Source organism: Oryctolagus cuniculus, chromosome 5, assembly GCF_051225735.1.
Source record: "Oryctolagus cuniculus isolate XC-2025 breed Fujian yellow rabbit chromosome 5, ASM5122573v1, whole genome shotgun sequence".
NCBI lineage: Eukaryota > Metazoa > Chordata > Mammalia > Lagomorpha > Leporidae > Oryctolagus > Oryctolagus cuniculus.
The window spans coordinates 42,050,077-42,069,699 of NC_142871.1; the positions used below are offsets into that span (position 1 = coordinate 42,050,077).

The following is a 19,623-nucleotide window of genomic DNA, read 5'->3' on the forward strand; positions in this document are numbered from 1 at the left end:
CCCAATAGGATTTCACTGTTCTCCTCAAAGTCATATGCTCAATGCATATCTTTTCTGGATTGTAGTACCCACTGTCTCATCTGGTATTTTTAGTGTTATTGTCAATGGCATCTTCTTTTCTGGTCAAGTGTGATGACAGGGCCTCCTTATAGCTTCAGTTATCAATTCTGGTTTCTCATATCCCATCCACATCTTGTATATAGTCCATTTGGAAATAAACTTACTCAAAATGAAGTTGAGTATGCTGTTAATTTCCTTTGATGACACTAAATATACATTTATAATAAATAATATGGTAAATAATAATGATGGTGTATAGTAAATAAATAATGATGGTGTATATAGTAAATAAATAATGATGGTGCCGGCGCCGTGGCTCACTAGGCTAATCCTCCGCCTAGCGGCGCCAGCACACCGGGTTCTAGTCCCGGTCGGGGCGCCGGATTCTGTCCCGGTTGCCCCTCTTCCAGGCCAGCTCTCTGCTGTGGCCAGGGAGTGCAGTGGAGGATGGCCCAGGTGCTTGGGCCCTGCACCCCATGGGAGACCAGGAGAAGCACCTGGCTCCTGGCTCCTGCCATCGGATAAGCGCGGTGCGCCGGCCGCAGCGCGCTGGCCGCGGCGACCATTGGAGGGTGAACCAACGGCAAAGGAAGACCTTTCTCTCTGTCTCTCTCTCTCACTGTCCACTCTGCCTGTCAAAAAATAAAAAAAAAAAAATAAAAAAAATAATGATGGTGTATAGTAAATCCCAATGAATAAAGAATGAATCATCAAAAAAATCTACATGGGTTCTGCATTGAAGCATAGTGGGTAAAACTACCACCTGCAGCACCAGCATTCTATATGTGTGGCAGTTCATGTCTCAGCTGCTCCACTTCTGATCCAGCTCTCTATCAGCCTGGGAAAAACAGCAGATGATGACCCAAGTACTTGGGCCTCTGCTACCCACAAGGAGACCAAGATGAAGCTCCTGGCTCCTGGTTTTGGCCTGGCCCAGCCCCAGCCATTGCAGCCATCTGGGGAGTAAACTGGCAGATGGAAGATCTGTCTCTCTGTCTTTCCCTTTCTCTGTGAATTTCAAATAAACAAATAATCTTAAAAAAAGAAATCCAACATCCTTTTAGATGAGAGTATCTGATCTTTGCAAAATATATATAATAACAAAAGTCTGTTGCCTTCACATTGAATGAAAACCTTGTTGATTTTTAAAATCAAGTAAAGAAAGATATTACTATATAAAATACAGAAGGGTATTTTCTTATTTTTATATAACTAGATCAATTGAATATTAAAGTATTACCTTCACAATTTACTTGCCAGATATTTGATATGTGATATATGTGTGTGTGTGTGTGTGTGAGAGAGAGAGAGAGAGAGAGAGAAAATCTATCAGATATATTTCTAGTTACTCAGATCTTTGCTAGATTATGTCTATACAGGAAAACCTTAGCCACCTTTTGTTAAGATAGCATAGGAGAATATAGGAACTAGAAATCAAAACCTTGTTGTGGGGAGCAACTTGGACTAGACTAAGTTACTGGAATTAAGACTTATTCTATGCATCTGCTCTCCCACAATATGGCGCTGAGAAGGGAGAAACAGCTTCTACACAGCTGCCTCCAGTTCAACCAATAAACTGTAGGACCTGCTCCTGATTGGAGGAGAGCAGCGTACTCGGCGTGTGGGTAGCAGAGTTGGGATTGGTGGAAGAGGACTATAAAGGAGGAGAGAGACAACATGCACCAGGAACATCTATCTGAAGGAACATCTGAGCAGCCCCCAAGAGAGCCGGCCGGCAGTGTGCCACTCCCCCGCGGAAGTGGGGAAAGTGGCAGGGGGCCCGCCCCTCCACGGAGGTGGAGGGGTCGGCAGCCAACCCGGGAAGAACCAGCAGCAAACCCGGGAAGGGCCGAGCAGACAAAAGAACAGCGCAGGGTCCTGTGTCGTTCCTCCGCGAAGAGGGGGAGCGACACCTTGTCTTCAAATTCTCCACTGGGGAATGGAAAACTTAGGATGCCAAACTTGTTTGTCAGACATAATGAGAATGGACCTACTGTGCTTATTTTTAAGGTAGAGTAACTATTGATGAATGTTGAGACCTTCAGCAAGAAAAAGTAGTTAATGAATTATCAAAATGTTAATACAGGATTTTGATGATTCTGAGTTATTAAACTGTGATATTAGATTTAATGGTAATATCAAATGTATATAGCATTCATATAAAAAGCACCAAATCTTCACTTTGAGGTGGGAGCTGTGGCATAGCAGCTTCCTCCACCTGAGAGGCCTATATCCCATACTGAAGTGCCTGAATCAAGTTGCATCTACTTCATGTTTCTGATCCAGCTTCCAGCTAATGTGCTTAGGAGACAGAGGATGACAGTCCAAGTGGGTTCCCGCTATCCATGTGTGAGACCCAGATGGAGCTCCCGGTCCTTTCCTTTGGCCTAACTCCCTAGTTGTTGCAGGCATTTGATGAGAAAATCAGCAGATATCAAGATCTCTCTCTCCTGTCTGTTACTCTGTCTTTCAAATAAGTAAAATCATTACCAAAAATGTTTCTATTTAGATTAAGTTAAGATTGAAAATGGGGGCAAGTTAAAATCAGGCATACAATAGTATTTTACCAATAATGTGTGGCTAGATACTGATCTTAATTACCAAGAGTGACTATTCATGATTTACAGAAGTAATGCAATAGAATTTTGATTATCCAAGACCCAACTACATATTTACATAACAGCAATGACATGACTAACTACAGTACTTATAGTAGAGAAGCAACTCATTCACAAAGTAGCCTGAATCCAGTCTATGAATTAAACCGTAAGTTTTGGGCCATAACATTAACTTGTAAAATGTGTAAAAGTACAATGCAACATTGTAGAAGAGTCTTTATTGAGAGGCCTAATATTACACTAGACCCAATGTAAAATATAGGTTGGGTAGCCTTTTTAGAGATGAAAAGAAGAATCATGGTGTTTACATCCTAAGAAATCTATGATTCATTAGTTATTATCTAAAATATAATTCAGAGAAAAATGTGACGCATGACTGCATACAAATTGCAGTAAAGGTCACAATAATGGCACAGTTCCAAGCTAAACTGCTCTCAAAAACCAGAGGATGGACCCCAAAACATCATGTGTTTTTTTCTGTAAGGACACTACAAATCTATTTGTGTATATTAACCAGCGCCTATGTTTCCAACTCTGCTTGAAATAATGAGGAAAACAGGAATATTATCTCAAGGTATTTACCATCCAGATGGACCATTATAAAATAATCCAAAATTAACCATGTTTCTTTTTAAGATATTTTATTTATTTATTTGAAAGATAGAGTTAGAGAGAGGGAGAGAGAAAGAAAACCTTCTATCTGCTGTTTTACTCCCTCAATGGTCACAACAGCCTGGGCTAGGCAAAGTCGAATCATGGAAACAAGAACTCCATCCAGGTCTTCCACATGGGTGGCAAGGGCTCAAGCACTTGGGCCATCTTCCTCTGCTTTCCCAGGCACAATAGAAGGAAGCTGGATCACAACTGGAACACCAGGGGCTTGAACCTGTGCTCACATGTGATGCTGGTGTCTGCAAGCAGCAGCTTAACCTGCTGGGCTACAACATTGGCCCCAACCAAGTTTTTCTAATGGTGTAACATTAGTTAATTTTATAGAAATTCATGAATGACAAAATTTGGAAAAAAGAGGGCTGGTGCGTGGCTCACTTGGTTAATCCTCCGCCTGCGGCACCAGCATCCCATATAGCTCCGGGTTCTAGTCCAGGTTGCTCCTCTTCCAGTCCAGCTCTCTGCTGTTGCCCCAGGAAGGCAGCGGAGGATGGCCCAAGTGCTTGGGCGGTGCACCTGCGTGGGAGACCAGGAAGAGGCACCTGGCTTCTGGCTTTGGATTGACGTAGTTCTGGCTGTAGCGGCCATTTGGAGGGTGATCCAACGGAAGGAAGACCTTTCTCTCTGTCTCTCGCTCACTGTCTATATCTCTACCTGTCAAATAAAAAAAAATTTGGTAAAAAGCAATGAAACAATATTGACAAAATAATAATAGTAACAATGACAGATAATAGAATAAGTAGTATTTCCAGGCACATAGTAATCATTGCAGTGCCAGTTACATAGTAATCATTACTTATCATTAGTTACAATTATTGTGTTCCTTTCACTGTGATGAATAGCTACACTATTTCTTAAGGATAATCACATAAATCAAGTACTTTAATAATATTAATTTAGCAGTATATTTTATGTGTAGGAATAAATAAATGAATGGATAAGTGAAAAAAAAAAAAGTTCAACTGACTTGTCTAAGTTCATATGACAAAAACTTTGGGATGCCGGCACTGCAGAAGGTGGCCTCTCCTGCCATGCCACAGCACTGAGCTGATAATTGATTCTTAACTTTTGTTGGGCTTTCTAAAGTTGCTAATTGCATTGAAGTAATACTAACTTAGGAATAAATTGAAATATAAATACTTGAGCAGAGTACGAGTTCTTAAAAAAGCAGAACCAAGTATGTTTTATGTTCTAGACTACATTTATTTATAGTGGCAAAATTTTATTTGTAAATATTTATCTGAAAAAATATTTTAATCATATTATTATGCATTTTTGTTTGAATGAAGCCTTTGAATCTTAGCATTTCCTAGGGATATTACAGCTCAAGTTTGGGTACATTATGAAAAACTGTCTAATAAAAATTCCAAATAATGTGGTTGCATTTTTCCTTTGTCTTTTTCCCCTTTATTCTTGGTATGTTAATAAAATTTTGAGCCTTTCATCATATATGTCACAGATTATTTCCCATCTCCCCAAAGTGTTTCAAGGTTGTCTCAATTCTCACCAATATGCTTGAAGCTTCCCAGCCCAGGAACAATGTCTTGATTTATCTTTGAATCCCCAGCACCTTGGACAGTGCCAGGCATAAGATAGGCTCTTAATATCCGTTTTGGAAGATAAATGATTTTGTTGTGATACGATACTTGTCTATATGTCACTGGAGATATTAATCACCAGGGCCTGAACACATTTTTGCATTGCTACAATGACTGCTTATATGCAAACTACTTCTCAATTGTTTTTACTTCACTATTGACACAAGACTTCCATTAGGAAAGCAAAATTTATTACATCAAAACTTAGGTTAGCATTGTCCATTATTCTATTTTTGTGATATTTACCTCCTTTTACCTACTAAACCTCCATATTAATGTCAGAGAAATTTTTTTTTAAATGTCCTTTCAAAACACTGCTTGCTGCTGTTTTCAGTTCTAACACCAACAACAATTCTTTGTAGTTTGAAGGAGCTTCCCTATGTTATTCCACCCCAAAAATTGTAAAGAAAATGAGAAATATCCACTCAATTTTAAAAAATATTATTACTGGAGCAATATAAATTGTAACGCATATATTCTGAATTCTTCGTCCTCTTTTCTTTAAAATTCATTTTCAAATTGATATTTTATCAACGCATTCTTCCTGTTATCCCAGGCTCAATAAACATCAGGGATCCCAGGATTGTTCCCTCTTTTCACAGTGAATACTGGCCCTCAGTAAAAGCAAATATGAAAATGTACCGGGGGCAACTGGTCTGTAAACGACCTCTTTATGCCGATATTTATTCCGCTTAGGTTGAATTAGTGCAGCTTCGCAAGATTCCTTTGTCTTTGGGATGGTGGGTCTGGCAACCATTATCTATTCGTGGAAACGACGTCTGCTGACTCCGCCCGGGCTCCAGACGGGGAGGGAGCACCGCGTGGAGAGAGGGCTCTTCTGAGCATTAAAGTGAGCGAACAAAGAGAACTCCCAGCAGCCGCCCGCCAGCAGCCTCGCAGCTGCATCGGAGACGCCAGACACGCCCGGAAGGCGCTTGGAATCAGCCTCCTTGGGAAAAGAACTCCAGTTAATAATTGATGGAGATTGATTGGACCCAAGACAAAGCTTTGCAGAAAACCACGCCATCCGATTTTAAGCGGGTCGGGAATCTTCTGCCAAGTACGGGACAAGAGTGTGGAGTAAGGACTTTGAGCGCGGCTGCCGGTCTTCCTTCTCGGGCGTGGCTCAGGCCTTTTTGTTTCCTGGTGCTGCACGCCCTCTCCCACACCCATATCCCCGCGCTCTTTTCCTTTCTCTTGAAAGTAACCGCTCTCTGGTTACTTCTATTCTGTCCTCCCTTGCAATCCCGCCCTTTCCCCTGCCCAGTCCGGTGAAGTCAGCTCATGAATATCTCTGCACTTCCTGGGCAGCGTCTGGCACTGCTTGGCACCTCGGGCGTTCGCCTGCAGCGAGCGCAGCGCCAGCCCGGCCGCGGACCTCCTGGAAGTGACCGGCTCTTGACGTTAGCGCCATTGTTTGGAGAAATCGCGTGAGTGTGGAACTGGAACCAAGGGTCCCACCAATCCTGCTCAGCCAGAAAGTCGCATATAATACCGTGAAGCTGAACTTTGCTCTGAAAGACACAAAAGCAAACTCTATGAGATCCCTGGAATATCGGAAGGAAAGTGCTGTTGATTTGCATCGTCTTGGAAACATCTCCTCTGCTGAGAAGTGAGCAGTTCTGGATTTCTAATGCGGTGGGTCAGTAGGCAGATAAAACTAGAGATTTAAAAGTGTAGGTTTGGGCCATGCTGGTTTGTGTGGGTGGTGATTTCCACAGAGCAAGCCTAGGAGAGACACAGCATGTTGTCACTTTTTAAGGACCATGTGACAGCAGCAGGTGCCATTGACCATGGAGCCCAGTTCCTCGAGCCCTGGGCGTTCTCCTGGGTTGAGGTTATGTGGGGGCCAGTTTAAGCATTGATCCATGGCTTATCAGTGATCATGTCTAATTAAAAACAAAAGTACGTTCATATTGGCTATATAAACTAAGTAAAGTGGCCCACATTTGTGTGACCACTGGGTATGAACCAGGCCAAATATTGTAGTAACATAGGAGCTCTGAGAGATGTAGCATGTAAGTGGACCTACAACTTTGTTCACCTTTATATTGCAGAGTGAATTGCAAAAACAGAAAGGGAGAGAATGAAGGAACCACCTATTAATATTTTCTATAATATGAGGAATTACTGAATGCTAAGTTATGATACTAAAATGGATAACAGGAATCATAACAGTAAAGTGAGTGGCAAGCCATCTCCTTTCTTAAAAGCATTTACTTTTTAAAGCAGAACTTTATGCCTAGTCATATCCTTATCTATTATTTGGAGAAAAATATTGTTTCTAAGAAAAGAAAAGCATTAAATTGAGCAGCTGACGAGACCACCTGGTCACTGAGGAGGGAGAAGAGTGCCTGAAGCAGTAGCATGCTACTTTATAGATTGCCAGCCCCAGTGGATAGGTTTATCTTGGCAAGATACACAATGGAAATTGATCTTACTGCCATGAGGGGAAATGCACCAGCTTCCTGGGTGCAGCATTTTTCTGTTTCAGGATTCGGTTCCATAGCAGGGTATGGGGCTTTAAAGTACAATGTTATCTGTGATATACCACCTGGGAAGATGCGTAAGAATGCAAACATATCCTGTCTAGCAATTACATTTGAAATTATTCACAAGAACTATGAAACTAGGTAAGTGTAGAAAAATTTATCACTTGCAACAGGAAACCGTAGAACTGCCAATCAACTTTTCCAAATGTATTTTTAAAATTATTTCCCAAAGTTTAAAAGCAAAGAACCTTTGTAGTTGCTAAGGACTAAATCATATGATTTTTATTGATATCAAAGTTTATTTAAAGTCATCCATTATTTATATTTTATTTTAGATCTATTCTAAAGGTACATGAGCACATTTCTCTAAAGTCAACATCAGGGATTGGAGCTGCTCAGGAAAAATATCACTTATCCATAGCATATTTTCTCCAAGAATCTGCATCATGACTCTCCCTCTAATTGACACTTAGTAATACTAATTAAATAAAGCTTTTCACTAAACTAGGCTTTGCAGATTCGATGGTGAACAAAGCCAACGTTGAAGAAGCAGGAGTTTGTCTATTCTAGCATGTGGACATCTCCTTTTCCTTCAGAGGCTTCTTCTCAATCAACCCTTACCCTCTTTTCTTTCATATCTCCCTTCTTAGCACTTCCTTTCTGTTATCTCACCCTTTTCAAAACGTGCTACTGTGAGAAGGTAAGGTTCAGCCCCTTTCAGATCCGGCCTCATCAAGCTGAGCTGGAGTGTGATGGAGGCAGCGCCACCCTGGGGTGAAATGAGAACTGACAGCTCTGCATCCTATTCCTAGAGTCAGGGCCTCTGACAGGCGCTTCTCAAATCTTTACATTTTGGAGGGCTCCTCTACTACCGCAAAGCTACCCTTTGTAACAACGCAGACATGCTATGTGCTTGCCTTGTTTTGTTTCTGTCCCTGCTTAGAAAGGAAGGTTGGTGGTGGTGAGGAGGAAGAGGATGATCTAGTGATCAACCATTCCAAATCGCATCCGGTAGGTGCTTCCTACACCGCCATGAGTCAGCCACCGATCGGGGGCGCTGCCCCTGCCGCAGCCGCAGCTTCCGCCGCCGCCGCAGCCACCGAGGCTCGCCTGCACCCGGAGGGCAGCAGCCGAAAGCAGCAAAGAGCTCAGTCGCCCGCTAGACCCAGGGACAGCTCTCTCCGACAGGCAGCCGTGGCCACCCGGACCCCGGTGGGCGCCGGCTCGAAGCTCAATTCCGTTCGGCAGCAACAGCAGCAACAGCAGCAGCAGCAGGGTAACAAGTCCGGGAGCCGCGCAGCGCTCGCGGCCGGAGCCCGCGGAGGCGGAGGCGGGGCGGAGAAGGCGGTGCCCCTGGCGCCCAAAGGGGCTGCCCCGGGAGCTGTCCAGTCCGCGGCTGGTGCTGAAGCGGCCCCCGCGACGACCCTGGCCGCTGTGGGCGGCAGGAGGCCCGGGCCGCCAGACGAGCCGCCCCGGGAGTCAGAGTCAGTGCCCTCAAAAATCGGGGAACCCCCTCCGCTCGGGGAAGGAGGAGGAGGGGGCGGGGAAGGAGGAGGAGCCGGTGGCGGCTCCGGGGAAAGGGAGGGGGGCGCTCCGCAGCCGCCGCCGCCGCCCAGGGGCTGGCGAGGGAAAGGCGTCCGCGCGCAGCAGAGGGGCGGCAGCGGCGGGGAGGGGGCCTCCCCTTCGCCATCATCCTCTTCTGCGGGCAAAACCTCAGGCCCGGGGAGCAGAAACTCCGGGAGTGGCGTTGTGGGGAGCGGCGGGAGCTACTGGAAGGAAGGATGCCTGCAGTCTGAGCTCATCCAGTTTCATCTCAAGAAAGAGCGGGCGGCGGCGGCGGCCGCCGCGGCTCAGATGCACACTAAGAACGGCGGCGGCAGCAGTAGCCGCGGCTCCCCGGTCGCTGGCGGGCCAGCCATTTGCGAAGCCCTCGGCGTCCCTTCCGCCTCCCCAATGGCGGCCGCGGCGGAGGGCCCCCAGCAGAGCGCAGAGGGCAGCGCGAGCGGCGGCGGTGGCGGCATGCAGGCGGCGGCGCCCCCTTCGTCGCAGCCGCACCCGCTGCAGCTCCAGGAGCAGGAGGAAATGCAGGAGGAGATGGAGAAGCTGCGAGAGGAGAACGAGACTCTCAAGGTGAGGCGGGCAGGGAGGAGGGGAGAGGAGGCTAGTGGGGGAGGGGAGGTGTGGGGCCCTAGAGGATTAGGGCGTGTCCCGAAGGGGGAGCAGCCGCTAACCTGGGAGACGCAGGGGAACGAAGAAGAGGGGGAGGAGGACTGGGGGTGGGATCACCTAGGCCTAGTTCGGATTGAAGCAGAGTCTGATGTGAGTAGCGTCAGTTTTTCATTTAAAAACAAATCTCGGCCTTCGTTTCTCCCAAGGATCGTGGTTTGTTCCACTTTTTCCTTGGAAAGGGCTAGAGTAAGAACGAGAGAAGGCCAAAAGTGTACCTGTTTTTCTAGTTTCTGCTCCTTCATCCATCCCCTTGTCATCCTGCCTCGTGGACAGGGGCAGTAAAGCTGAGAATGTGGAGTTGGGAATGGGGTGTACAAGGTGTCTGTCCGAGGGGCTGGAGGCGAGGCTGATTTTGACCTGCGGCCTGTCACCGCCCCAGAACGAGATCCATGAGCTGAGAACAGAGATGGACGAGATGAGGGACACTTTCTTCGAGGAGGATGCCTGTCAACTGCAGGAAATGCGCCATGAGTTGGAGAGAGCCAACAAAAACTGCCGGATCCTGCAGTACCGCCTCCGCAAAGCCGAGCGCAAAAGGCTCCGCTACGCACAGACAGGGGAAATCGACGGGGAGCTGTTGCGCAGCCTGGAGCAGGACCTCAAGGTCTGCGGCGCGGGGGCTCTGGGGGGCGCGGCAGGGGCGGTGGGTGGGCACTTTGTCCGGGCTTCTTTGCGCAGTGCCTTCTTCAGTGGCGATTGGGCAAGGAGCTTTAGCAGTGCTGACCACGAAGTATCAGGGTTGTGAAAGGGGAGGAACTGCGGATGGGCCTAAAGAGTGAATGTGAAGGGCTTGGCTGAGGAGGACTCTGGTGGACTCTCCTGGGAGCATCAGTGGCTCTTCCAAAGGTGGTGGGAAGAGGGTGCCTCCCTCCTAGGATGAAGCAGGTGCCTGGCAAAGCATAGGCTCTGGCCTTGTCCTTGATCTTGATCTGGGATCCAGGGTCTGTCTTTCCAGAGAACACTGGGTGGAATCAGACACTGGAGATCAAGCTCTCCAGAGGAGCTGTGTCTTTGAATTGGAGCAGCACTGGGAAGATATCAGTTAAGATTTCTTCCTACAGTTCCCTTCCTGCCCGCCTCCTCAGCCTTCTTGTAGGGCTGTTTCCTTCCTGTACTTAGCACTTGAAACCACTGGCCAAATTGCGGTCCATTTGGAGAAGTAAAGGAGGGTGAAGTAAATGTAAGAATTCATTTTTAAAGCAAAGTTGCACTTTCAGTGCCTGTCCCAGTGGATAAATCTCATCCTGAAAATGCATTTTTTATGAAAAGTGTGGATCGGTTTGTAGGCAGATTCATTGTCAATGCAAGACAGATATTAAGTTCACGGTCTTAGGCAATATATATATATATATATATTAAAAAAGCTTTATATTTAGTTGAAAAGAAGAATTACAGAGAGGAGGAGGGAAGATAGATTTCTAATCCACTCATTCACTCCCCAAATGATGGTAACAACCAGGACCTTGGTCAGGCTGAAGCCAGTAGCCAGGAACACCATTTGAGTCTCCCACAATGTTGTAAGGTATCAACTAATTGAGCCATCATCTGCTGCCTTCCAAACACCTTAGCCTGTCCCTGGATCTGAAACAGAGGCAAACTCAATCCCGCGCACTCTAGTATTGGATGTGGGGTTCCCAAGTGGCAATTTAACCCTCTGTGCCACAATGCTCATCTCAATTAATATAATTTTAACTGTATTAACTTGGCAATATAGAAATCAAGTATAATTGTCCTATATTAATTTTAAAGAGAGCTCTAAGTAAACATTTCGTGAAAGTCATTGTATTACTTTTTTATCACTTTTCCGAACATTTGTTGAGCACACACTATGCAACAGGTGCCGTAGCAAGCATTATCCACCTTTCTTCCAATCTATATTTCCAAGATAATCTCAAAACATAGGTCATTAAAAAAAAATTAGTTCCCAGAACTAAAATGTTTTCTAAAATTAAGCATCTGGAATTCCAGTTACAAATCCATGCCCAAATCCAAGCTCATCCCCACTTGTGGAAATTTCTGTTTCCCAGTTTTTGACCTAAGTGGGAAGAGAAGCATCTATTTCATAGTTTTGTTGTAGAATTAGGAGAAATATGTATTTCTCTGCAATGCTGAAATGCAATTGAATATTTATTACCATATTAGAATGAGGAAATTATGAGAGCAAAGTCTAGAGTCAGACTGCCTACCTACTTTTTGTCTATGTGACCTTGAGCATATTGCCTCACTTCTCTGACAGTCTATTCATAAACAAAAAAGGTAATAATAGTAACTAAATCACAGGGATGTGGTGAGGGTTTGTTGATAAAAGTGAATGGCTTTTATGTATTGTGTTTGGAATACTGCTTGGCATATTCTAAGTATTAAATGAGATATTTACAAAAAGTTCATGGAAATGCATATTATTAAAAAACTGAGATGCATTTCTTGTTTCTCTTTGCATCAAAATAAACTTGTAATTCAACTTTCTGTGAAGTCTTTGAAGTACCCTCTCACATGAATTGACTCTTACTACTCTCAATGTGAATAAAATTTTAGTTCAATTATTATACCTTCTTTAATTCTATTTTATTATTACCCACATTTCCATTTAGGTTGCAAAGGACGTATCCGTCCGACTTCACCATGAATTGGAAAATGTAGAAGAAAAGAGAACAACAACAGAAGATGAAAATGAGAAACTGAGGCAACAGCTCATAGAAGTTGAAATTGCAAAGCAAGCTTTACAGAATGAACTGGAAAAAATGAAAGAGGTTAGTAATTGATTATCTCATGGTGTACTATGTGTTTTTTGGCTCTTTAGAAAACAACTCCAAGGACTAATGTGACAAAGTAATTTTAACTTTCACAATTCTAGGAAATCCTGTTGTTCTCACCCAATCTACCAGAAAATGTATAATCTCATATTAATAAATGAGTAACAACAGAATAATTCTGGCCTGACCCCTGCTTCTAGCTTGACATATATGAGGTGTGACTGGTGTTTCATCCTTGTGTCATCTAAATGTATGTTAATTAAACCAGTTACACATCATACTGAAAGACTGTTAAGAATATGAAGGAATGAGTCTTAGTTAACTGAGGTGAAGAGTTAGCTTTGTGAGATCACTGCTGAGTTCATAGAACCTTAAACTTCTAGAGTGGAAAAGACTATATGGGCTGTTTAATCAATTCCAATTATTGCTTGAATTCTTTTTAAGGAAGTCCCCCACATGGTCTAATGGCTTAGTGTCTCACTGGTGACTAACCCTGTAGATCTTTCACTGCAGACAATTCCATCACATTATAGTGCTGTTTAAAGGTGTCCTTTGTTTTGAGTTGAAATCCAGTTTATTGTCATTTAACCAGCCCATCTTTGTTGTACCCTTTAGGGTAAAGAATCAAAGTTCTCTTTCATGTTGGTAACTTGAAGATTCCTACCTTATTTACCCTGAGTCTCCTCAAAGAAAAGTCAGGATCAAAGGAAATAATTGGCAGAGAAAAGAAACAGAAAGGATCTATCCAAAATTAATTAGCAGCATGATAAATAGCAATTAAACTTGAATTCAAAGTAGTATTTTTCTTTGAAAATTCCCTGCATGTGTACACTGCTGCTTGAAGAAGCTAATATTGAGAATTAGCAAATGCACAAATTCATCTTCTGAATAATTTCACCAGCTTGGATATGCAGAATTCTAAAGAAAATACTAATCTTTCCACAGAAAAACTGAGTTATGAGCCACCTGTAATTATTGAGTTTATCTCAAAATACTACAAAAATGTAACTGCCATAATAACAGTGAAATCTATAGTCTGAGAATATGTTAGTGTAAGGACTTTGTAGAGTATACTTTCAGTTGAATAAATTAGTTTTTGTAATCTTGGTTCTACTTATTTCATTAACCTGACTTTAAACATTTTTTAACATGACATACAGGAAAAATCATTTTATTATTTAATTCTCAGCTATTAGCTAAGAGTGGCTTTGCTCTGCAGTAGAGACACATAACACTGGGAGCCATATTATTTATCTTCACCAATAGCTAAGTGACCTTAAAAAGCCTCTAACATCTACTTGCCTCCGTGTATTTCACAATTTGTATTGTGAAGATTGTTTTAGGTGATTCTCAATTTCTCCTGCCATGATGTAAGACAATTATGAAATCTGTGACATTACCATTTAAAGAGCAGCATATATTTTTCCCATATAATTAAGAGATCAAATATGAAATTAATATAGAAATGTGTTTTCAGCAATAATGAACAGTTGAAGAGTGCCAAAAGTTGAACAGTTCATTTCCAGGGAAAAAAGTAAGTAGGTGGTTGTATTTGTTACTACTGTAACAAAGTCTCAAAGCCTTGGTGATGTAACAACCATTTCTTTCCTTATAGTACCAGAGACTAAATTTCCAAAATTAAGGGGTTCACAGGTTTGGCTTCTTCTGAGGGCTGTGAGGGAAAGATCTGTTCCAGGCCTCTCTCTTTGGCTTGGATATGACCAAGATAGCTGTCTTCATGATCACATGATGTTCTCCCTGTACTAGCTGTTTTCCTCCTTAAACAAACACCAGTCATATTCAATTAGGGACCATTCTAATGACTTGAATTTGATTACGTCTATAAAGATACTATGAATAAAATCACATTCTGATGTCTTGGGGGTTAGGACTCCAACATGGGAATTTGGTGGGGACAGTTTGGGAGAACAGAGAAGGACATGATTTAACTCGCAGTATTAGCCATTTAATAGCTTCTTACAGGCATGCAGAAAGTTAATTGTCAGTCTCATTAGGCTCCATTGCCTGTTCATACATTACTCTTATACAATTTGAAACATTCAAATAAAAACGAGTTTCAATTGATTATCAGAGATAAAAGAAAAATATCTTGTAATTTGGTGTCATGTGACTGTTTTCTATGTATGTATCTGGAAAGCTGTATTTAAGAGCTTTCTGATTTTCATGCTATTTCCAGGAAAAGTGAAATGCTTATAGACCATCTATAAACCAGTTAGATGGTACCCTCCCATCTTAAAATAAAAGTCAAAATAATCTGGCGTCCTAGTGGAAAGACTGGGATTTAGAAATGTTCCCAAGAGAATCACTGAAAAAGTACATTTCCTTGACTCTGGTCCCCATACAGGTCCTTGTGACTATTTCCTTCTGCAGGGCCCTTACTCTGGATTGGAAAGCTATAGCAGCACCCAACAGTGTAGGTATATGTGTTCTTACCAAACAGGCAAATCTCATTCTCCTTGGTGTTATAAAAGCCAAACTCCAATCCCTGAGAAAGGAATACAACAATAAAACTATGAGGGATTTGGGAGCATGTATGTAGGACATCAGATTTCGAAATAGCCTTTTATTATTAAAAATAGCCATAATAATTTGAGTAGATGGTGGGGGAAGGGGAGAGAAATAGAAATAGAATAGAAAATAAAGATTTGAGGAATGTGAAATATAATAAAGGAAAAATGAAAAATATTCTATCAGAAGTCTTCCATAATCATCCATTTGAGGTTGACTTCCATTGTGTTTAAAAAAGGGTCAAAAATAGTTAACATAATTTAAAGATATGTTTAGAAGTAGAAAATGTTTATTCAAGTAAGAATTTTTTAATGGTAGTTTTGTTACCCTCCAAGAAGATTAATATTAAAATGGAACTGCAATAATAACAGTCTTACTTTGAGGATAAGGTCTCTGAACTTGCCCTTGGATAACTTGGAAAAGCTTCAGTTACCCATCTGCTTCTTTGGTTGTAAAATAAAAACATATTGAAGTCAATGATGAGTGTTGACCATATGGGCTATCATCCCTTTTTGTCATTCTACAAGTTGAGAAAAATAGAATCAAGCCAAGTTCTCCATAGTGAGTAAAACACTCTAGTTATGGAGTAAAGCCATAAACTGCTACGTATGATATGCTAGAGAGAAGCAACCCTCCAATTTCAAAATTTGAATTCCTTATTTGGAGTCATATAGATGTTAAATAGTACCACAGAGACCAATGGAGCATCTGCCAGAGTTTGGAACCATTTACTAAGGATTTAACTAGCTTCACGGGTATTGACCAATGGCTCTCAGGGCTAGCGATTGCACAGTCTTATGCACCTGCTCATATCCATCTGCTTATCTTCTCCCCCTGAGAGGATAGAGTAGGCACCTGGGAGTAAGAAGAATTGAGTTGAGGCAGGATGGAGGTAATTAGATGAGTTTACTGGAACTCATTACTTGTATTGAAATGGCTGATATTCTGCCAGTTGCAAACAAGAGGGACTTCTCAGAATGCTGCCTTCAAATCTTAATAGCATTCTCTTCCCAATTATAAAACATTGATTGCAGCTAACAGTATGCTTTCTTGCTGTAGAAAAATGTCTTTACCTTTAAGTAATCTGGGGAAAATGGTCTATGATTCTGCATCACAAATGAGGCAAGGTTTTTATAAACCTTATATTATAGGAACAACTAGCTCTTTGAAAGCCAGGATAGGTTTATGCACAGGTAGTATAAAGTCAGGTTATGAAGAACATTCAGTACCACCCATTCTCTGTGAAGGATGAGGTTTTGCTCCAGTTAAATTGAGGGCCACTGCCTTTCATGAAGTTCTGCTGCTGGAAAGAGAACTCTTAATTTCAAAGCTTCAAAGCTCCCTGAGCTCTTCAGGAAGGAGGGAACTTCTCATTAGTTTTTAAGATCTGGTGCTTGGAGAAGCATTTATGACAGACATTTGAGCAAAGAAATCACCAACAGAGGACCGATGTGAAGCTAGAGTAAGTGAGATGATGATGAGAATTGTTTACCAGAAGTTTTTTTTTTTTTATTTCAGAATATCCTATATTATTTTTGTTATCTCATCCCTCACTCTTACACAAGAGTCTCAAAAGAAAATACTCCTAATTCTGTTGTACCAATCTTAGTCTCAGAGGGCTCCTGACTGACCTAATGCAATAGTACTGTCTATTCTGGGACTTTTACTTGCTGTGCACTCTGTTAATATGGCCTATCTATGATGATGAACTTTCATTCTAGAATACAAGAGTAGTTAGTACTATAAATTTTGACATTTTGAGATTTTTTTTTGTTTTCTTTTCTAAAATACGGGTATCTGTATATCCAGATTCTCTTTACAAATAGAACAGTTTAATAGACAAATTCTTGCCCTACATGCATACAATTACCTATTTATTTTCTTATATAAAGGAATGACTTTATTTTGCTAGAAAATGTTTGTCTCAAATATGATGTGTGAAGAAATGCTAAATGATCATCCAGTGAAGCAGCCACTCAAAAAGTTTTATTCAGGATGCAAATAATTTCCCCTGGTTCTGTTAGTGTACTTAAAATTTGAAAATAGAACGGTAGTACTTGTTATTTTTAAAGGGAATGACCACATATATTTTTAAATGCATCAATTAAACACTATTAGTTTAGTCATCCTTTCTCAGAGCCAGTAGTCTTTTGAATCACATAGACAGGAATAAGAGTCTAGAATGAGTGTGCTAGGTAAGCATGATAAAGCTTGTCTTCCAGGAAGTCACCATGTGCTGTGAAGGCATTTTTATAGATCTGTTTATTTAGAAATTATAAGTGCTATTGGACTTTTAAATGAAATCACATATGCGGTTGCATGCACTCTGAAGTGATTCTTAAGATCCAGTCTTGGCTCTGGGATTTCTTTGTGCAGATGCCAAAACCCTAGCAGAAACAAAGCAATACAGAGATCAGATACTGGTTGCTTATTTTATGAATTATATTGGAATTTTATGACAAACTTCAAATTTCTGAATATTTACATAAAATACAGGTCAGTATTGCATACCCCCAACTTAAATGATCAATCTCAGTTTCTTTCTTGGCAGAAATTTTGAAAAAATTTTTAAAGCACTGAACAAGTAGAGGTTTCACCTGATTGTGCATCTCCTGTTGAGTACATTTCTAGTTCCCACATAAGATATTTATTGATTTTGATGTTTGCAGGGTTATGGGATTCATAGAAATATTTGAAAACATGTGTGTTACATTTTCTGATAAACTATATTCCTGGGAGCTAAGTCTCCAACCCTGAACTCTAGTTAGAAGCCAGTTTAACATGGCCTAAGGACTGGTTCTTGGCTAAATGTCAGTGACTCACTCCTGAGATATCAGCAGTTTACCTTTGTTGAATGTAAGTATGTTACTCATATAGTTACTGAAGTATTGTTTACTTCTCTGACTTCTGTATACAACCTTAAAAAACAATTTAAAATGAATCATAGTAAAGAATAATGAATTAGCAAATTAAAAAGTTGGCCAAATAAAAATTTTAGGAAGATGAAGGAAAACTAGATCTGAGGACTATACATTGTTATGAAAAAGCACTTGAGGCAAGAAGTGAAATATTGAAAGAAATTCCTTCCTAGCTATGACCAAATATGGAGGCAACACTGAGTTTCTCCTGAGGCCTCTGGAGTAGCCATGAAAAATATCAATTGTAATACAGAAGATTTTTACAACTATAGCATTTACATGGAAAATAACATGGATGAAAGAGACTCCTAAACAATTGTCAGTTCTCAGCTATATCTCAGTTAGGAATTAAAATACTTTTAATGCCATGCTAGAGGCTGAACCAATGGGGAATGTGCAATCTTTTTAATCTTTTTTTAAAGAAAAACATTTATTTATTTATTATTTGAAAGGCAGAGTTACAGAGAGGGAGGGGCAGAGAGAGAGAGAGAGAGAGAGAGAGAGATAGAAGTCTTCCATCCACTGGTTCATTCCCCAAATGGCTGCAATGGCCAGAGCTGGGCTGATCCAAAGCCAGGAACCAGGGGCTTCCTCCAGATTCTCCAAGTGGATACAGGGGCCCGAGGAATTAGACCATCTTCTATTGCTTTCCCAGACCATAGCAGAGAGTTGGATTGGAAGTGGAGCAGCCAGGACTTGATCCGGAGCCTATATGGAATGCCAGCACTGCAGGCACACTATATCAAAGTGCCAGCCACAGGCACCAATATACCACAGTGCCAGCCCAAGGAATTGAAAGTTTAGAGGAAATAAAATAGTCATTTTTGCCATTAACCATGTATGTTAGTGTGATTTATTAGAAAGGGTATATGTGGTCGGCGCCACAGCTCACTAGGCTAATCCTCCGCCTTGCGGCGCTGGCACACCAGGTTGTAGTCCCGGTCGGGGCGCTGGATTCTGTCCCGGTTGCCCCTCTTCCAGGCCAGCTCTCTGCTGTGGCCAGGGAGTGCAGTGGAGGATGGCCCAAGTGCTTGGGCCCTGCACCCCATGGGAGACCAGGAGAGCACCTGACTCCTGCCATCGGATCAGCGCAGTGCGCCGGCCGCAGTGCGCTGGCTGCGGCGGCCATTGGAGGGTGAACCAACGGCAAAGGAAGACCTTTCTCTCTCTCTCGTTCTCTCACTGTCCACTCTGCCTGTCAAAAAAAAAAAAAAAAAAAGGTATATGTCATGAGGTCTGGAAACTGGCTTTGAGGTTCCACCTGTCATTCCCTGTGACCTTGAGCAAATAACTTGAAATGTCTTGTCCTCACTTTCTTTATTTGTAAATGCACAGATTAAATTGAATGCTCTCAAAGATTTCTATAAAAACTTCTACTTTTTTAGTAGTTCTCTGTCAGTTCTCCCTGAAAGTTTCACAGTCAGGTATGATACTCAGTTTCATTAATTACTATAATTATTTTTCATATATTCAATTAACAGGTATTTATGGAATATCACTTACTACATGTTAATAATGTGGCCAGATAGGTACTACAGAGAATATAAAGATAGAGATGGCAGAGCATTGCAGGAAACTCTAAGTTTGCACTGTATGATAAGCCCTTCTGAAGGAATTTTAACACAGAGAATAACACTTGCAGTAATCTCTCTCATTGTTGCTTCTCAACATTCGGAGTCTGGTTAGGATATGTAAAAATCAGAACTGAACACCTGATATATAAGGCTGAGGACATGTGGAGCTTTACTAATGATCTA

The 19,623-nt window shown here is 41.9% G+C and overlaps 1 protein-coding gene across 1 annotated transcript in view; it reads left to right on the forward strand.

Annotated features, from left to right (window-relative positions):
- The first annotated feature begins 6,446 nt into the window (after positions 1 to 6,446).
- MTCL3 (MTCL family member 3) overlaps positions 6,447 to 19,623 on the forward strand; it is a 63,919-nt gene continuing 50,742 nt past the window's right edge. Inside the window, exons 1-4 of the mRNA XM_051854336.3 lie at positions 6,447 to 6,583; positions 8,453 to 9,567; positions 10,046 to 10,270; positions 12,258 to 12,416. Coding sequence (XP_051710296.3) covers positions 8,470 to 9,567; positions 10,046 to 10,270; positions 12,258 to 12,416 — 1,482 coding nt within the window. The 5' untranslated portion in view covers positions 6,447 to 6,583; positions 8,453 to 8,469. The remainder of the gene's footprint in view (positions 6,584 to 8,452; positions 9,568 to 10,045; positions 10,271 to 12,257; positions 12,417 to 19,623) is intronic.